This window comes from Loxodonta africana, chromosome X (genome assembly GCF_030014295.1).
Source record: "Loxodonta africana isolate mLoxAfr1 chromosome X, mLoxAfr1.hap2, whole genome shotgun sequence".
NCBI lineage: Eukaryota > Metazoa > Chordata > Mammalia > Proboscidea > Elephantidae > Loxodonta > Loxodonta africana.
Genome location: NC_087369.1, coordinates 19782528 through 19803353, shown reverse-complemented (window position 1 = coordinate 19803353; position 20826 = coordinate 19782528). Strand labels below are relative to the sequence as shown.

Here is a 20826-nt window from a genome sequence, read left to right as displayed (position 1 = left end):
AAACCAATTCCCTTTTGTTTGGTAGTTTCTAATGTTCTTCCCCTCCCCCTCCAGCTCCCCCTCGCCGCCCCCCAGCTCCAGTTGAGAGTGTTAGGTAGAGCTGGAGTGACTCCAAGCCCAGCCCCATATTTTATGGATGAGGAAACAGGCAAAAGAGAAGGTGTATCTCGCCTGGTCTTACCTCTGGCTAGTGACAGAGCCAAATTGGAACCTACATCGTCTCATGGCTGGTTTAGAACAATTTTCGCACCACCACATCCCCCTCACGCTAGCTAATGGCTTTATTCTGCCTTGGTCTATTCGAAACAAGTCTATTAAGTCCCAAGTTAGGGTGCAGTGTAAACATGATCTGTGAGTTAATACTGTAGGATTATACTTGTTCTTTTTCAGGCCAGTCTTAAGAAATAAGAAAGCCCGTTTAGAGACCATAAATTTTACGTAATGTGGTGTTTTTTGTGTTTATTTAAAATGGTTTGCCGGGTTGATACTGCACAGCTAGTTTGTGGTTATCTAATTCACGTTTGTGAGACTCGTTTTGAATTTAATTTGCTTCATGATAACATTTACTTTTGCATTGTATTTCTACATTAGCATCATAAAAATTAATATTACGTTTTAGAGAACAAGTTTGGGAATTACGATCACCACAGTGCAGCTGTATAACACCAAAAACATCATTTAAAAGTTAAAAGCACATCACAGAACACATGGTAGCATGGGCCAGCCAGGTGGCCACATTTCTTGAAAGAGAAGAAATTTAATAAAATTGATCTATTAAATTGCAAGTACTAGAAATAAGACTGCGTGTGTATATGTAGGCATGTTTATCTATGTATATATATCAAAGCTTCATACCAAATAATTAATTTCTTAGCTAACTTGTAATGATTAGGCATATAAAATATTTAATACAATTTTTCCAGATAAAATATGTTTTTTAAACAATTCATAACTTTATAAGGTAATTTTCTCTAGAAACTATTTAATGTAGTGTTCAACCTAAACTTTCTCTTTGCTTATTCTTAGGTTTTATTGTTATAACCATTGACAGTGATGACGATGATGTTGTGATTATAGAAGATTCGGAAACGGAAGATTCTGGGAATGGAATTTCCACTGACAATACGTTGGCCATACAACCAAATCTTCAAGGTAGTGGTTAAAACTATCAGCAACCATTCCAAAAGTCCTATGGCAAGTTTTAAAAAATTTCCTCCTGTGAGGAATTTTGCCCCCTGGTCCCCATTTCCAGTAAACTGCTTAAATATTCCTGTAACCTTTACGTTACTTAGTTATTGTCAGAGGGCTAGGCTTGGTAGTAATATCACATTTACTGGTGTGTGTGTGTTGTTCTTCCACTTAAGCTTTATCATGTCTCCTTTTCTCTGTGGAGGGTAGCCTCAGAAAGCATTGGGGAGAATACATTCTCTGTCTCTGAAAAATTATTCATATTTGGCAACTATAATTATAGCTGGAGTCCCTGGTTGGTGCAAATGGTTAACGAATTTGGCTGCTAGTGGAGAGGTTGGAAGTGTGAGTCTACCCAGAGGTGCCTTGGAAGAAAGGCCTGGTGATCTACTTCCGAGCAATCACCCACTGAAAACCCTATGACACACAGTTCTATTCTGATACACGTAGGGTCGCCATGAGTCTGAGTCGACTCCATGGCAACTTTTTTTTTTTTTTTTGGTAAGAATTATAACTATTTGATGACAAAGCAAAAATGAAAAGCTAAAACTGAATGAACTTAGAGGAAAAACAGCTTGGCTCAAGAGCGAAGTGAGGTGGATAGTCCCGCAACCCGAACTGCTGTAGCTACTTGCCCTTCCGATGGTTACTTCCCAACCATAGTAAAGAAGGAAACATGAGACTGTTTGCCTCCTCACTGTAGAGTGCAAAGAGGCCTTAACCCCCAGAGCTTTTCTTCAGTAGCTTTATGAAAATTCGTTCGTTGCCCTTTGCTTAGAGAATTGGGTTTCCTACTCCTTAAAACACTGAAATGTTGTTGCTTAGGTTGGAAGGCTGCAAACTGTTTCTGTAAAGGGCCAGATAGTAAATAATTCAGGCCTTGCCCACCGTCCAGTCTCTGTGGAAATGACTAAATCCTGCCGTTGGAGCACGAAAGCAGCCAGTATATAAACACATGGGTGGTTTTGTTTCAGTAAAACTTTATGGACACTGGAATCTGAGTTTCCCATGTCACAAAAGTTTTTTCTTTTGTTTTGTTCCCAATGATTTTAAAATGTTAAAAAAAAAGCTCATTATAAAACCCTCATTCTTTAGCTTTTAGACTATACCACAAACAAAAAAACTCAGGCATTTGGGCGGATTTGTCCTCTGGCTATAGTTTGCTTACATGTGGTCTAACTGATGCCATAAAGCCATTTGATAATATTTATTGTCTGTTCTGGACTTAAAATTATATGCAGGACCAGCAGAGGGCGTGTGCGCGTGCGTGCATGCGTGTGTGTATTAGCTCATTTAGTATTCATCCAGCTGACTCCAATAGCTCTCCTTAGTGGCGGGGGCGGGGGGGACTATCCAATAGCTCTCCTTAGTAGGGGGGAACTAGAGGGGAATTTTCAAATGTGAATACTTTGACCCATTGTTTCTACTGTAGGAATTTGTCCCATAAAAATACTTGCAGACAACAGAAAACCCCTGAGGGAGCAGGAGATCAGTGGGATGCAGACCCCAAATTCTCACAAAAAGACCAGACTTAATGGTCTGACTGAGACTAGAGGAATCCTGGCGGTGATGGTCCCCAAACCTTCTATTGGCCCAGGACAGGAACCATTCCCGAAGACAACTTATCAGACATGGAAGGGACTGGACAGTGGGTAGGAGAGAGATGCTGATGAAGAGTGAGCTATTTGTATCAGGTGGACACTTGAGACTGTGTTGGCATCTCCTGTCTGGAGGGGTGATGGGAGGGTAGAGAGGGTTGGAAGCTGGCAAAATTGTCACGAAAGGATAGACTGGAAGGGCTGACTCATTAGGGGGAGAGCAAATGGGAGTACGGAGTAAGGTGTATATAAACTTATATGTGACAGACTGACGATTTGTAAACGTTCACTTGAAGCTCAATAAAAATTAAAAAAAAAAATCCATCTGGCGTTATCTTAAACAGTTAGAAATAGAACTACCATACAACCCAGAAATCCCACTCCTCGGAATATACCCTAAAGATACAAGAGCCTTCACACAAACAGATATATGCACACCCATGTTTATTGCAGCTCTGTTTACAATAGCAAAAAGCTGGAAGCAACCAAGATGTCCATCAACGGACAAATGGGTAAATAAATTGTGGTATATTCACACAATGGAATACTGTGCATCGATAAAGAACAGTGACGAATCTCTGAAACATTTCATAACATGGAGGAATCTGGAAGGCATTATGCTGAGCGAAATGAGTCAGTTGCAAAAGGACAAATATTGTATAAGACCACTGTTATAAGATCTTGAGAAACAGAAAAAACGGAGAAGAACACATACTTATGTGGTTACAAAGGGGGGAGGGAGGGAGGAAGGGAGAGGGCTTTTTATTGATCAATCTGTAGATAAGAACTGCTTTGGGTGAAGGGAAAGACAACACTCAAAACAAGGAACGTCAGCCTAATTGGACTGGATTAAAAGTAAAGAGGTTTCCGGGATTAAATGAAAGCTTCAAAGGTCAATGAAGCAGGGGCTGGGGTCTGGGGAACTTGGTTTGAGGGGACTTCTAAGTCAACGGGCAAAACAATTCTATTATGAAAACATTCTGCATCCCACTTTGAATTGTGGCGCCTGGGGTCCTAAATGCCAACAAGCGGCCATCTAAAATACATTAATTGGTCTCAACCCACCTGGAGCAAAGGCAAAGGAAGAACACCAAGGTCACACGACAACTAAGAACCCAAGAGACAGAAAGGGCCACATGAACCAGAGACCTACATTATCCTGAGACCAGAAGAACTAGTTGGTGCCCGGCCACAATCGATGTCTGTCCTGTCAGGGAGCACAACAGACAACTCCTGAGGGAGCAGGAGACCAGTGGGTTACAGACCCCAAATTCTCACTAAAAGACCACACCTAATGGTATGATTGCGACTAGAGGAATCCCAGAAACAATGCTCCCCAGAACTTCTGATGGCACAGGACAGGAACCATCCCCGAAGACAAATCATCAGGCATGAAAAGGACTGGTCAGTTGGGGGGAGAGAGATGCTGATGAAGAGTGAGCTAATTAAATCAGGTGGACACGGGAGAGTGTGTAGGCAACTCTTGACTGGAGGGGGGATGGGAAGATAGAGAGAGAGGGAAGATGGCAAAATTGGCACGAAACGAGAGACTGTAAGGGCTGACTCAATAGGGGGAGAGCAAGTGGGAGAAGGGAGTAAGATGTATGTAAACCTACATGTGACAGACTGATTGGAATGGTAAATGTTCACTTGAAGCTTAATAAAAAAAAAAAAATACTTGCAGAAATGCAAGGCTGTTGTGCAGTGTTTTCTGTATGAGCAAAACTTTAAGAAGTAACTTGAATATCCATGAACTGGGGACTAGTTACGATAAATCATGGCCTATCATGATGCATGATAAGAAACTAAGAGGTTGTTAAGATGACTGCAGTATATCTAAAGGTGGTTGTTGTTGTGTGCTGTGGAGTTGAACTGTCCTATAGGGTTTTCTTGGCTGTAATCTTTATGGAAGCAGATTGCCAGGTCTTTTCTTCTGCAGAGCAGCTGGGTGGATTCGAATTGCCAGCCTTCTGATTAGCAGCTGAGCACTTGTCATGGATTGAATTGTGTCCCCCCAAAATATTTGTCAACTTAGCTGGGCCATGATTCTCAGTACTGGGTGATCGTCCACCATTTTGTGTGATCGTCCACCATTTTGTGTGATCGTCCACCATTTTGTGTGATCGTCCACCATTTTATGTGATTTTCGTATGTGTTGTAAATCATATCACTATGATGTAATAAGATGGATTAGCGGCAGTTATATTGATGAGGTCTACAAGGTTAGATAGTGTCATAAGCCAATCTCTTGAGATATAAAAGAGAAGTGAGCAGAGAGACACGGGGACCTCATACCACAAGAAGGCAGTGCTGGGAGCAGAGCGCATCCTTTGGACCTGAGGTTCCTGTGCTGGGAGATGCTCCCAGACCAAGGGAAGACTGAGGCATCACAAGGACCTTCCTCCAGAGCCAACAGTGAGAGAAAGCCTTCCCCTGGAGCTGGCACCCTGAATTTGGACTTCTAGCCTACTGGACTGCGAGAGAGTAAATTTCTCTTTGTTAAAGTCATTCACTTGTGGTATTTTCTGTTATAGCAGCATTAGATGACTAGGACAGCGCTTAACCATTGTGCCACCAAAGCTCCCTTATCTAAAGGTGTTGGTAGAAAGACAAATACACGTTCAGTAAAAATAGGTTGCAGAACAGTATAGTCTGATCCCTTTTATCTACCTAATTGGAAAAACTCAGAATAGGAGATTTCAGGAAAAGTGGCTCAGTAATTAAAACAAAATTTTAATATAGTAAAATATATATAACAAAATTTGTCATTTTTACTATTTTTGAAGTATACAATTCAGTGGCATTAATTACATTCACAATGTTATACAACCATCACCACTATTTCTAAAATCTTGCCACCACCCCAAACAAGAATCTCTGTAGCCATTAAGCAATAACTCTCCATTCCTCCTTACCCCTAGTCCCTGGTAACCTCTAGCCTACTTTCTGTCTCTGTGAATTTGCTTATTCTAGATATTTCATGTAAGTGAAGCCACACAATATTTGTCTTTTTCTATTTGGCTTATTTCACTTGGCATAATGTTTTCAGAGTTCATCCATGTAGCATGTACTTTATTCCTTTTTATGGTGGAATAATACTTCATTATCTATGTATATATGGTTCCCTGGTGGCGCAGTGGTTAAGAGTTCAGCTGCTAACCAAAAGGTCGGCATTTCGAATCCAGCAGCTGCTCCTTGGAAACCCTGTGGGGCAGTTCTACTTTGTCCTGTAGGGTCACTGAGTCGGAGTTGACTCGACGGCAACGGGTATGTGCGTGTGTGTATACATATATATTGTTTATCCATTCATCTGTTGGTGGACATTTGAGTTGCTTACACTTTTTGGTTCTTGTGAATAATGCTGCAGTGAACATCGACATACAAATACTTGAGTCCTTATTTTCAATTCTTTTGGATATATACCCTGGAGTGGAATTGCTAGGCCATACGGTAATTCTGTGCTTCACTTTTTGAGGAATTGCCTAACTATATTCCACAGTGGCTGCTCCATTTTACATTCACACCAGCGATGAATGAGGGTTCAAATTTTTCCACGTCCTTGCCAACATTTGTTATTTTCCTTTTTTAATTTTAGCCATCCTAATAGATGTGAAGTAGTATCTCATTGTGATTGTGATTTGCATCTCCTTAATAATCAATGAGGAAACCCTGGTGGCATAGTGGTTAAGAGCTACAGCTGATAACCAGAAGGTTGGCAGTTCAAATCCACCAGGCACTCCTTGGAAACCGTATGGGGCAGTTCTACTCTGTCCTATAGGGTTGCTATGAGTTGGAATCAACTCGACAGCAATGGGTTGGGTTTTTTTTTTTTAAATAATCAATGATGTTGAACGTTTTTATATGTGCTGTTGGCCATTTGTATATCTCCTTTGGAGAAATGTCTATTCAAGTCCTTTGCCCATTTTCAATATTGGGCTATTTGTCTTTTTGCTACTGTATTGTAAGAGTTCTTGATAGATTAAACCCTCATCAAATACGTGATTTGCGAATATTCCATTCTGTAGGTTGTGTTTTCACTTTTTTGATAATGTCCTTTGCTGCACAAAAATCTTTGATTTTGATGAAGTTCAGTTTATCTATTTTGTCTTTTGTTGCTCATGCTTTTGGTGCCATATCCAAGGATCCATTGTGAAAAACAAGGCCTTGAAGATTTATCCCTTGAAGTTTTACGTCTAAGAGTGATATGGTTTTAGCTCTTATATTTAGGTGGTTGAATCCGTTTTGAGCTAACTTCCATATATGATGTGAGGTATCGGTCCAACTTCATTCTTTTACATAGGGAAATCCAGTTGTCCCAGAACCATTTGTTGAAGAGACTGCCCCCCCCCCACAATTAATAGACTTAGCTCTCCTATTAAACATCAATTGACTGTAGATGTATGGGTTTATATCTGGACTCTGAATTCTGTTCCATTGGTCTGTATGTCTTTCCTGTGCTGGTACTACACTGTTTTGATTACTGTAGCTTTGTAGTAAGTTTTGAAATCAGAAAGTGTGAGTCTTTCAACTTTGTTCTTTTTCAAGATTGTTTTGGCTATTCAGGGCCCCTTGCAATTCCATGAGAATTTGGAGGGTTGGCTTTTCCAGTTCTGCAAAAAAAAAAGGCTGTTGGAATTTTGATAGGAATTGCGTGGAATCTGTAGATTGCTTTGGGAGAGTTTGACATCTTAACAATATGAAGTCTTTTCTCACATGAACACTGGGTAGTTTTTTTAAATTATAAGAATGGTTTTTTCATATACTAGCATTTAGAAAACATATAGAAAAAAAGACCCATATGATAATGACTATAAAAAATGTTAAAAATGCCAAGAAATAAACTAATAAGAGATAGCGCAACCTTCATGAAAGAAGCAAATACTTTACTGAGGATCGTAAAATAAAGCTGGAGTACGTAGAGAGCTACAAATTGTTCCTGGATGTGAAAAAACACTCTAGAAGAGCTAACACTAACGTCATAAACCCTTGGGAAAATCTAGTTAAGGTTCAGGTAGCGATTTACCATATCAAACACTATTGTTGATGGTGTTAGTTGCCTTGGAGTCAATTCCGACTCATGGCGACCCCACGTGTGCGCAGTGGAACTGCTCCATGGGGTTTTCAAGGCTGTGACCTTTTCGGAAGCAGATTGTCAGGCCTGTTTCCTGAAGTGCCTCTGGGTGGGTTCGAATCACCAGCCTTTTGGCTAGTAGTCAAATGCTTAACTATTTGTGCCACCCAGGGACCGTATCAAACACTAAAACATTTTTAAGGTACAATTATTGAACTATAGCTCAGCTGCTATCCAGAAGGTCGGCAGTTCAAATCCACCAGCCGCTCCTTGAAAACCCTATCAGGCAGTTCTGCTCTGCCCTGTAGGGTTCCTGAGTTGGAGTCAACTCGATGGCACCGAGTTTGGTTTGTCTATTCTTTTAGTTTTGTAACAGGGAGCCCGATTTAACGTAATAGAAAGCTCAGAAACAGAACAAATACTTTAGAGCTAATATACTATAGTATATTAATATGGAAAAGACGAAAAGTAAATCATGCTGGGATAAATGGTTAACTATCGGAGGAAGAAAGCCTGTTAGATTTCACCTCACATCGCACACTTACATTTTTCAAGATGGATTCAAAAACTAAATAGCTGATCAATGAAAGTGTGGAAAAACTAGGGAAAATATTTGAATGCTTTTCTAATCCTGCTGAAGGACTGCGCATGGCAGCAGTTTAAGAAATCACAAAAATTACTAATAAATTTGATTAAATAAAACAGCCCCTCCTTATCTCAAAAACATCAGACTTTAAAATCACACCAGCAAGTGAGAAAAGTATTTGCAGCAAATAGACATTTTCAGGAAAACACTGAAACTCAAATAGTAGGGACATGAGAAGTGGAAATGACAAATACCATTACACAGAAACAAGAAATCTTAATGGATAGAAAACATCTGGAAAATGTACATACATGGAAATTAAGATGGAATATAAACTTTAAACTTCATCTATCAAATTAGTACTTTTAGTAATGATGGAGAAAAACTATTGCATTGCAGTTCTCTAGGAATGTAAGTGGTAATGCACCCTTTTTTAGACATCTTTACAGTATTGGTGGCACAGTGGTCAAGAGCTCAGCTGCTAACTGAAAGGTCGGCAGTTCAAATCCACCAGCCGCTCCTTGGAAACCCTATGAGGCAGTTCTACTCTGTCCTAGAGGGTCACAGTGAGTCAGGGAATCAACTCGATGGTGATGGGTTTTGCAGTACCTATCAGGAGCCCCCCAAATAGTCATTCTTTGACCCAGTAATTCTCTTAGATGTCCATGATAAGGAACTATTCAGAGATATACGGAAACGTTTACATTTGAAGGTATCTGCATCATTCTAGCAAAATAGTGAAAAATTGGAAACTATAAATGTCCAAAAATTGAAAATAGGTAACATAAGCTGCGGACATTCATACAAAGAAATATTATGCAGTCATTTAAAGTTATTTTAAAAATTATAAATGACATACGAAATTGCTCAGAATATATGTACAGTATGATTCAGACTCTACAAAATATGTACAGAGTAAGAAAAGAGGAATGTCTTAGTTATTATCTAGTGCTGCTCTAACAGAAATACCACAGGTGAATGGCTAACAAAGAGAAGTTTATTGTCTCACAGTAAGGTAGGCTAAAAGCCCAAATTCAGGGTGTCAGCTCCAGGGGAAGGCTTTCTCTCTCTGTTGGCCTTCTCATCAGTCTTCCCCCAGACTAGGAGCTTCTTTGAGCAGGAACCCTGGGTCCAAAGGACACGCTCTGCTCCTGGCTTCTTGGCCTCTTGGCTTCTCAGGCCTTATGCCTGCAACTCCCGTACTGGGGCGAGTGTTCCAAAGCTCTGTAGCTCCACCGATAAGTGCTCGGAGGCACCTCACTCTGCCAGGAAGCCTCTTGTGCACAGGCACTCAGCTCTGGCTCCGTGGGTTGGCTCCAGTGCTGTCTGGCGCTGGTCTCCTGGTTCTGCTGCTGCCAGTTCTCTGCTGGTGCTGGCCCTCTGTCGTTGCTGCTCATCTCTCCATTCACAGTTTCAAAGCCACTTCCACATTTTAGGTATCTGTTAGAGCAGCACCCTACTCTTGGTACCAAATTCTGTCTTGGTCATCTAGTGCTGCTGTAACAGAAACAGCACAAGTAGATGGCTTTAACAAAGAGACGTTTACTTCTTCACAGTACAGTAGGCTAAAAGTCTAAATTCAGGGCGTCTGCTCCAGGGGAAGGCTTTCTCTCTGTCAGCTCTGGAGGAAGGTCCTTGTCCTTGATCTTCCCCTGGTGGAGGAGCTTCTCAGGTGCAGGGACCTCGGGCCCAATGGGACATGCTCTGCTCCTGGTGCTGCTCTCTTGGTGGTATGAGGTCCCCCTGCCTCTCTACTAGCTTCTTTCTTTTATATCTCAAGAGATTGCCTCAAGACACAACCCAATCTTGTAGATTGAGTCCTGCCTCACTAACACTGCTGCCCACCCTCCCTCATTAATACCGTAGAGGCAGGATTTACAACATACAGGAAAATCACACAATACCGGGAATGATGGCCCAGCCCAGTTGATATACATGTTTGAATTATGGACATAATTCAGTCCATGACAAGGAGGTACATCAAATGGTTATGATATTTTTACTGTCGTGTACAAAATATGAACAAATCATACGTATACAACTTCAGTAATTTTCAAATTAACACATGTATATAACAAGCACCCATACCGAGAAATAGAGGGTTACAAGCTCCCAGCATCCGCTTCATACCCCCTTCCAAGGTAACCACTATTCTGACTTCTCCCACCGTAGATTACTTTTGCCTGTTTACGAACTCTCTTTAAATTGAGTTGTACACTAGATATATTCTCTTTTGTGTCCAAATGCTTTTATTCAACATTCTGTTTGTGAGATTCATGCTTGCTGTGCGTAGCAGTAGTTTGTTTATGCTCACAGCCTGTACTCTTCCTCTATAGGAATGCAGCATGATTTAATTATTCACAGCTTGTGTTAGTTTTATAATCAGAAAATAATAAGCAGTATTAAAATTTAGTTGACATTACAGCTCAAGTTGGACGTATTTTATAACTTTAAACTTTCACACAGTATTAGTCTGCATTATCTGGCTTGCGAGTTAATTCTCCTGTCTTCTTTATCTCCTTTGGGTTTCTCTCTTTGGGGCCCTGGCTCTTGGGTATCTCTCCTGTGGACTGAGGTGGGAAATGGGAAAGGGCATGAAACTTGCATCACTTAATTTTGCCACTCATTACTGCTCTCGCTCAGGGGCCATAAATGAATTCACTCTTTCATTAATGCACCCCTTTCCCCAACTGTGATGCAAGTCTTCAGATCTCTGATGCAACATAAAGTACGATAGTGTTGGCAGTCAGTGTTCTTTTTAATTCCATAGTTTTAGAGTAGAAATAACTCAGGACCAGAACTGAATGTACACAATATTAGGAGATTTTTTGGCTTAAATTTCACCTATGTTTATTTAGGTTTAACATAAGGTTTAACTAAGTTAAGCAATTGTAATATTAGCTGAAATGGGCCTTAGGTATAACCTCGGCCGGTTTTCACCTCGCAGGTGAAGAAGTGGTGTCTGAACTGGTCTGCCCAGTCCACGTAGGTGGTAGGATCCAAATCCAGAATAGACTCCTGACTCTCATTTAGGGGCTTTTCCCAGCGTGCTCGGCCTCCCTATGTAACAAGCCTTTCTGAGCTCCTTTGCAAAAGCAGTAAGGAATCCTGTTCTCTCATTCATTTGCTTCCAGCATTTACCCTATAGAATATAAGTTTCGAAGCATTCATTTCACAATTTGGAATTGTGTTTGATTTTGATGATTCATATTCCTGGTAACGATCGAGATAGCCCCTCGGATTTTTAAAGACCTCTAAATCACTAATGGAAGAATTCCTGTTTTGTCGCTCTCTACTTCTGAGAGCATGTCCGTATTAAGGTTACTAAGATTGCGGGATAAAGATGTGGCAGTCTGTTTCCGTAAAGATTTACAACCCTGGAAACCATGGGGTAGCTTTGCTCCATCGTACAGGGTTGCTGTGAGTCAGAATCTACTTGACAGCAATGAGTAAGGTAGTAAGTGTGTGTAGCAACTTTTCTATACGTTGCTTTTCAGATAACCAAGGAGTTTCACGAAGGGACCATCGAGCAAATTCAAGAAGAAATTGCCCTGACTCCGTGGATGTGGAGTCTAGCCCAGTGTGCAAAAGGAGACGATCATCTACTCGAAGAGACGATTATATGGTTTGTATATTAACTTTATTCTTTTCGTTCTGATATATATTTTTTTTAATTGAGTTGAATTTTATGTAGTGAAATGCACAGATTTTAAGTATACCATTCATAGTTTTGACAAATATGTATACCCACATCCCTATCAAGGTAAAAAACATTTCCCCCACTCCAGAAAGTTCCCTCATGCCTCTTTCCAATGAGTCCCCATCCCCACCAACACTGGGGAATTACCATTTTCGTGGTTTTTCCATCATAGATTAGTTTTACCTCTTCTTCGTAGTTAGAATCATACAGCGTGTACTCTTTTGTGTATAGTTTTCTTTTCCTTAGAGTAGCATTTTGAAGATTTCATCTGTTTGTTTCTAGTATCGATATTTCATTCCCATTATTTGCTGAATAGTATTCCATTGTATGACTATCCATACTTAATTATTCATTCTCCTTTTGAATTTTTTTTTTTGATAGATGTTTGGGTTGTTTCCAGTTTTGGGCTGTTTAAGGGTAAAGTGTTATGAACATACTTATGGAAGTCTCTCTGTGAACACGTGTTTACATTTAATTGGGGTAAATACCTGGAAGTGGAAATACTAGGTCATGGGGTAGATGAAAATTTAACTTTATGTGCTTGTTAGGTGCCCTCGAGTTGATTTTGACTGATAGCTACCCCATGTGACAGAGTAGAAGCGCCCCACAGGGTTTTCTAGGTGGAGCCCGGGTGGTGTAGTGGCTGAGAGCTGGGCTGCTAACCAAAAGGCTGACAGTTTGAATCCACCAGCCGTTCCTTGGAAATCCTATGGGGCAGTTTTATGCTGTTGTGTAGGGTCTCTGTGAGTCAGAAGCGACTCGATGGCAATAGGTTTTTAAAAAATTTTTACAGGAGTAGATCACCAGGTCTTTCTCTCGTGGAGCCCCTGGGTGGGTTCGAATCACCAACCTTTCTGTTAGCAGCAGAGTGCTTAACCATTGTGCCACAAAGTCTCCTTAAGAAACTGCAAAACAATTTTCCAAAGTGGTCGGACTGTTCTACATTTCCATCATATTCTTCTATGTTTTTTGATCTCCAAAGTTGAATAAAATAGATGATTAATATAATTTAGCCTAACAGACAGCACACTTATTTACTTCTGTAAGGACATGGATATTAATGCCAATTAAGTAGTACAGGAAAGTCCCTTAACTTCCATCAGCCCCAGTGCTTTCATCTGTAGAGATACTGTTAACTGCCTACCAAGAGTCATGGTTTCTGACATAATTATGTGAAAGCTCTTTAAAAAGCATAAAGCACTGTACAAGGGTAAGATGGTGATATTTCATAATTACTAACCTGTTTTACAATTCCATATTATTTTGACTGTGTAGTAAATTTGTAATGCAGGGCTAATTCAGGTAAGATTTTTCTTTTAAGGATTAGGGGAAAGCGAGGTACCCTAGGCATATTTTATTCTCAATCAATCTTCAAAATAACAAACTTTATGAAAATTAAAATATTAAACAATGAAGTTTGTTGAAATTTTTGCTCTAAACCCTGGTGGCATAGTGATTAAAAGTTCGGTTGCTAACCAAAAGGTCGGCAGTTTGAATCCACCAGGTGCTTCTTGGAGACCCTGTGGGGCAGTTCTACTCTGTCCTATAGGGTTGCTATGAGTTGAAACCGACTTGGCGACAATGGGTTTGGTTTTGGAGTTTAATCATAATTCAGGTAATTTTTATCATGTATTTTGAAACAAAGACATAGATAACTACTTGGTATGTTTATATTAAAGTTATTATTATAGTCCATAATTTATTCTTAAAGCGTTATTAAAACTGAAATGTAATGATCATTATTTATACTGTGTTACTCCAGAAAGGGCTCTGAGATGATTTAGAGATTAATTTACTAAGAAAAATAGGTATTAAATGTTTCCTATTTTGTCCACAGAGTGGCACTGTTGGATTATTTGAAAATCAAAAGCCAGCTAACATTTGGTTCTTTGTTCATGGTTGGGAATATTTGCTTTTAAATCAGTTCTGGTGCCAGGTTATTAGAAAACTAGTTTTTTTAACCTGAAGTACAGAGGGGGTTAGGCTTGATGGAAAGTGATGTCTTTAGTGTAGTTGAGTTTATAAGGAGACAATTCTGCAGGTACATGTTTTCATGTAGCCACAGTATTTGCAATGGGCAAAGGTCCTTTGATATCACAAATGGGCCTTTGGACCTTCTTGACCGTGAAATTGAAGTGCTGAAATTTTCTTTCAATCTTTTCAATCTTTGGTTTGTTAATAAATCTTCCTTAGACAAGAACCTGATTGTGAAGAACATGAAAGTGTCATTAAAAACCAAAAACCCACTGCCATCGAGTCAATTCTGACTCATAGTGGCCCTATAGGACAGAGTAGAACCGCCCCATAGAGTTTCCAGAAGTGCTTGGTGGATTCGAAATGCCGACCTTCTGGTTAGCAGCAGTCACACTTAACCACTACGCCACTAGGGTTTCTAGAAGTGTCCTTAATGAATGTATATCAGACTTTGAATGTATATGCAATATTAATTGCCAATTGCCCCATGTATACACTCTTACCATCATAAGGGAACCCTGGTGGCATAGTGGTTAAGTGCTACGGCTGCTAACCAAAGGGTCAGCAGTTGGAATCCACCAGGCGCTCCTTGGAAACTTTATGGGGCAGTTCTACTCTGTCCTATAGGGTCGCTATGAGTCGGAATCGACTCGACAGCACTGGGTTTGGTTTTAGGTTTTACCATCAAAGAAAAAACAATTTGAATCCTTTTTCAGCCTTCATGTGCTGTGGAGTTACTCTGAACCCATCATGTTCAAGGAAATATTTCTCTCCTGAATTTGTATGCTTCCTTTTATTAGACAATGGGCATCTAATCATTTTGTTTCCCTTTTTTCCTTACATAATAGGAAATTGAGGACAGTTTTGTACTCTACTTCAGTAAAAAAAAAACCCTAGCTTTTTTAATTTTTGAAATAATTTTAGATTTCCACAAGAGTTACAAAATATTACAGAGGTTCTCATCTATATCCTTGTCTTAGTTATCTAGTGCTGCTGTAACAGAAATACTACACAAGTGGATGGCTTTAACAAAGAGAAATTTATTGTCTCACAGTAAAGTAGGCTAAAAGTCCAAATTGAGGGTGTTGGCTCCAGGGGAAGGTTTCTCTCTCTGTAGGCCTTCTCATTAATCTTCCCCCAGACTAGGAGCTTCTCTGCGCAGGAACCAGGTCCATAGGACACACTCTGCTCCCGGCACTGCTTTCTTTGTGGTATAAGGTCCCCATCTCTCTGCTCTCTTTTCTGTTTTATATCTCAAGAGATTGCCTGAAGACACAATCCAATCTTGTAGATTGAGTCCTGCCTCACCAACACAACTGCGGCCCATCCTCTGTCATTAACATCATAGAGGCAGGATTTACAACATGTAGGAGAATCGCCCAATACCGGGAATCATGACCCAGCCAAATTGATACACACATTTTTGGGGGGACATAATGCAGTCCATGAGAACCCTTCACACAGCTCTCTTTAATGTTATCCGTATATCTTATAATTATGGTAATTGTACAACGTAGCACAGTTATCAACACCAGGACATCAACATTGGTATGGTGCTGTTAACTTACAGTCCTTGTTGGAATATCACCATTTTTTCCCCTAATATCCTTCTCTCCCAGAATCCAGTCCAGGATACCACATTGTATTTAGTTGTCATGTTTCTTTGGTCTCTTCCAGTCTGTGACAGATTCTCAGGGTTTCCTTTGCTTTTATGACCTTAATGTTTTTGATGAGTACTGGTTAGTGGTTTTGTAAAATGCTCTCAATTTTGGTTTGTCTGATATTTTGTCTTGAATAGATTGAGATTCTGCATTTTTGGCGAGAAAATCATGCAAATGATGTTTTGTTAAATCATATCAAGGGGTATATGGTGTCGATATGTCTTATTATTGGTGATGTTAACATTGATCACTTGGTTAACATGGTGTCTTAGTCACCTAGTGCTGCTATAACAGAAATACCACAAGTGGATGGCGTTAACAAAGACAAGTTTATTCTCTTCACGGTCCAGTAGGCTAGAAGTGTGAATTCAGGGTGACGACTCCAGGGGATGATTTCTCTCTCTGTTGGCTCTGGGAGAAGGTCCTTGTCATCAGCCTTCCCTTGGTCTGGGAGCGTCTCAGCACAAGAACCTCAGGTCCAAAGGACATGCTCTGCTCCCGGGACTGCTTTCTTGGTGCTATGAGGTCCCCATGTCTCTCTGCTCCCTTCTCTCTTTTATATCTCAAAACAGATTGGCTTAAGACACTACTTAATCTTGTAGACCTCATCAGTATAACTGCCACTAATCCATCTTATTACATCATGCTGATAGGATTTATAACACATAGGGAGATCACATCAGAAGATAAAATGGTAGACAGTCATACAAGGGAATCATGACCTAGTCAAGTTGACAGATATTTGGGGGGCACACAGTTTAACCCATGACACATGGTACCTTCTGGATTTCTCCATTGTAAGGCTACTGTCTTTTTCTTTGTAGTTGACAAATATCTTGGGTGAGAAGGGAGTACTCTGAAACTGCGGATACACCCTGTTCATCCTCAGCCGTCCACCCACTGAATTAAGTTAGGATCCATTCATGGATTTTACCTGCAGCGATTATTACTGTGGTGTTTGTCTAGTGATGACTCTTGATATCCTTCATTCCTTTTATATTTATTAATTGGAGTTCATTTATAAGGAAGAGGCATCTTTTCTTCCCCTTTATTTATTTATTGAACTATATATATTTCTATCAATATAGGCTCATGGATATGGTGTGAGTTTTAATCCAATAGTAAGATTATTTATTTTATTAATGAGATTCTTTGGCCCTTGGGAGATCCTTCCAGTTGGTGACTATGGCCTTTTGGTGTACTTTATTTTCCAGCTTTAGAAGATATTCCAGGCTTATCTGTATTTTCCTTGTTCATTGCTGGAATTCACGTTTCTCCAAGGAGCCCTGGCTCCTTTAATTGGAGAATGGTATTTAGAAACCAAGATCTAGATGTTAGGAGTGCTTATTACTGCTGGAGTGTCCTAGATCCTAGGCCCTTTTAGAGGACAGAGCTAGGAAATACATGTATGTATACTAATCTGTACAGATACATAAATCTATATTTCTAGGTCTGTCTTTGTACATATTAAAGGCTATGGGTTCATTCTGATACTCAGTAGCTTTTCTAAACCTGGCTTCTTATATAATAACTCTTTCCTTACTCCGTTTATTAATTGGCTCTTGTCTTTTTCATTCTCACATTAAGGATGCTTTGATTTTTACTTTATCTCTGCTTCATAATATAAGACTTCTGAAATCCTTTTAGAACATAGGTGAAAAAACAATTAGAATAAAGTGTTATTTTTCTCTAGTGCTTAATTTGGCTCCTAGTGATGTTAAGCATTAACTACTTATTTTTATAATATTAATAGGAGACCAATGTATCTGAACTCTCCTACAGTAAAATCATTGAAAACAACTTACGGAAATCCAACACTGTTGTGAGGTATCAAAGTTCTGTCTCTCAAATATGGTTTCCAAAACATTGGCCTAAATTTTCTTTATCCCATGTAATATCAGTATACTATTAATAGAAATTTTGCTGTGTGAAGTTATGTGTTGTTATTACCCAATTGTGGGCCATTAAAAAAAAAATTCTGGTTAGAACAGTATCCCCAGGTGAAAATTTTGAAATAAAAATAAAGTTTTTGTAGCTTTTTCCTTACAAAGTAGTATAATTGATCAAAAGTAATTATATCTTTTTCATTTAGACTGGGTCAATAATTGATTTCTCCAACATAATATTTTAAGGAAATTGGCTGATTTGGATGAAATTTAGTATGTGTCTAAACGCATGTCAGGATATCTCAACTGACACAAAATGACAGCCCACAATTTTTTTTTAAGAGTATATATCACGTAGTATTGAGGGGATTAAAAAAAATTCGCATGTTGGAAGAGATTGATAGAGGTATGTGATTACCAGGGATCTGGGGAACTGCATACCCCAGAGGTAATGAACAGTTTATTAAAAACATGTTTGTTAACATATAATGCTTCTTGAATAAACTACTTTGAAAAGTAAAAATGCTTACATGACTGTCACGATTACCCTGAGAAAGGAAGTAGAATGATTAAAGGAACATGTATCTTCTGTTCTGAGGGAAGGATGTACAGAGTAGTGTCTTGGAGAGGGCTCTGACTTTGAGCAGGGCTATCCCTGGCCTGCCTGATAACATACCTAAGCATCCATGATGACCTAGATTTACACTGATCTGCCAGGGTCCTCTAAGCAATTGTGCAAGATTTGCTGGACGATAAGGAACGCCCAGTTTCCAAAGTTATACTGCTGAAATGAGCCATAAGGAATCCTCTCCATGTCTCCTGATAAGCTGGCTCTCCTTTCTTCACCTCTTGCCATTACCATTCCAGACCACATGGTGTATCACTTCAAACTTTTTTTTTCTTTTTAACAGTTAACCTTGCCCAGCATCCTTGTTAGTAAAACTCCAGCTCTGGATCATTCCACCTCTTCTTGTCCAGCCCTGTTGGATCCTTCAGCACCTCTCTATCAGCTCCCTTGCCCATCCATCACTGGCTTCACTAGCTTCAGACCTCTTATTCTTTACCTCTTATTTCATGGAGAAAATGTACGGTAGGGAGCAGTAACAACCTTCAAGCCCTGATTCCTCTCCCCACAGCCAACCAGCTTGCCTGACTCTGCCGCTCTTCTGACCTCCATCCAAGGCTAACATGTTCACTGGTTTCTGCACCTGACCTTCTTTCCGTTGTACTCAGAGACAATGGTCTCTTCGATGGTCACCTTCTCTCTCCAGTATCTTTTACCTCTATCTCTATCAATCTTTCCCTTAGCATATTCTCCATAGCTTAAAAAAAATTGCTTCTCTTGGGCTTCCATTCATCTTTAAGTCTCATACTCTCTCTTTCCCTTGATAACCCAAGTTTTTTGAACATCATTTGTATTCATTATCCAAACATCTGGCTTCCAATTTTCAGTCTTTGTTAATTATAAAACATGTACATAGTTCAAAGAAAAGCCGAAACAGTAGAGAGTGGGTTTATACAAAACAAGAGTCCCCACCCTTTCCCCACTCTCAGCCCTATACCCCGGAGGTAACCACTTAAAAAAATTATTTGTTCTTGTTGAGAATGTATACAGCACACACGTACAAAACATACGCCAATTCAACAGTTTCTACGTGTACCGTTCAGTGACATTGATTACATTCTTTGAGTTGTGCAACCTTTCTCACACTCTTTCTGAGTTGTTCCTCTCCCATTAACATAAACTCACTGCCCCCTGAGGTTCTTATCTAATCTTTTAAGTTGCCATTGTCACTTTGATCCCGTATAGTTATTAAAAGCATAATACTCAAGGCAGAAAATTTTTTGCCAGTTAAGCTAAACTATTGTTTGGTTTTAAGAAGACTTCAGTGAATAGGTTTAAAGATTATCTCAGGGCAGTGGTTTAGGGGTTCATCCAGGCTCCACAGCTCCAGAAAGTCTGGGGTCCATGAGAAGTGAAATTCTGTTCTGCATTTTCCCCCTTTCAATAAGAATTCTTCTATAGAGTCTTTGATCAAAATGTTCAGTAATGGTAGCCAGGTGCCATGAGGTAACCACTTTTAGTAGTTTTTATTTTGAATTCTTGTGGTTTCTGACAAAATCTGAATAATATACTTGTACTCTCTTTTTTTTTAATTGTGGTGAAAATATACATGATTAAACATTTGCCAATTCAACAATTTTTACACTTATAATTCAGTGATGTTGATTATAATCTTCATGTTATGCAACCATTGTTATTCACGGTGTGCAAAGATTTTAAAGCAGAAACACATGTAGAAACCTGTACACCAATATTCATTGCAGCAGTATTCACAAAAGGTGGAAACAACCTAAATGTCCATCAGCATATGAATGGATCAACAAAATGTTGTATATACACACAGTGGCATACTACCCAGCCATAAAGAGAAATGAAATCTTGATGCATGATACAATATGGATGAACCTTGAAGACACCTGGTGGCACAGTGCTCGGCTGCCAACCGAAAGGTCGGCGGAGCAAAATCACCAGCAGCTCCATAGTAGAAAGATGTGGCAGTCTGTTTCCATAAAGGTTTACAGCCTTGGAAACCCTATGGGGCAGTTCTGATCTGTCCTGTAGGGCCACTATGAGTTGAAATCAACTCGACGGCAATGAGTTTTTGGGTTTCATTTTTTGGTGCTAATGTAAATGATACTGTGGTTTAATTGCAAATTCCAATTGTTCATTGATGGTATGTGGGAAGGTGTCATGGATTGAATTGTGTTCCCCAAAAGTATCTGTCAACTTAGCTGGGCCATGATTCTCAGTATTGTGTGATTGTCCACCATTTTATATGATTTTCCTTTACGTTGTAAATTGTATCACTATGATATAATAAGATGGATTACAAGCAGTTATATTGATGGAGGTCTACAAGATTAGGTAGTGTCTTAAACCAATCTGCTTTGAAATATGAAAGAGAGAAGCCAGCAGAGAGACAGGGGAACCTCATAGCACCAAGAAAGCAGTCCCGGGAGCAGAGCATGTCCTTTGGACCTGAGGTTCCTGCGCTGAGATGCTCCCAGACCAAGGGAAGACTGGTGCATCACAAGGACTTTCCTGCAAAGCTGACAGAGAGAGAAAGCCTTCCCCTGGAGTCAACGCCCCGAATTTGG

General features: G+C 39.8%; 1 protein-coding gene across 1 annotated transcript in view; it reads left to right on the top strand.

The window, feature by feature from the left end:
- The first annotated feature begins 344 nt into the window (after positions 1-344).
- Positions 345-20826, top strand: part of BEND2 (BEN domain containing 2) — a 77894-nt gene continuing 57412 nt past the window's right edge. Inside the window, exons 1-3 of the mRNA XM_064278048.1 lie at positions 345-351; positions 1027-1152; positions 11941-12068. Of these exons, the coding sequence (XP_064134118.1) occupies positions 345-351; positions 1027-1152; positions 11941-12068 (261 nt within the window). The remainder of the gene's footprint in view (positions 352-1026; positions 1153-11940; positions 12069-20826) is intronic.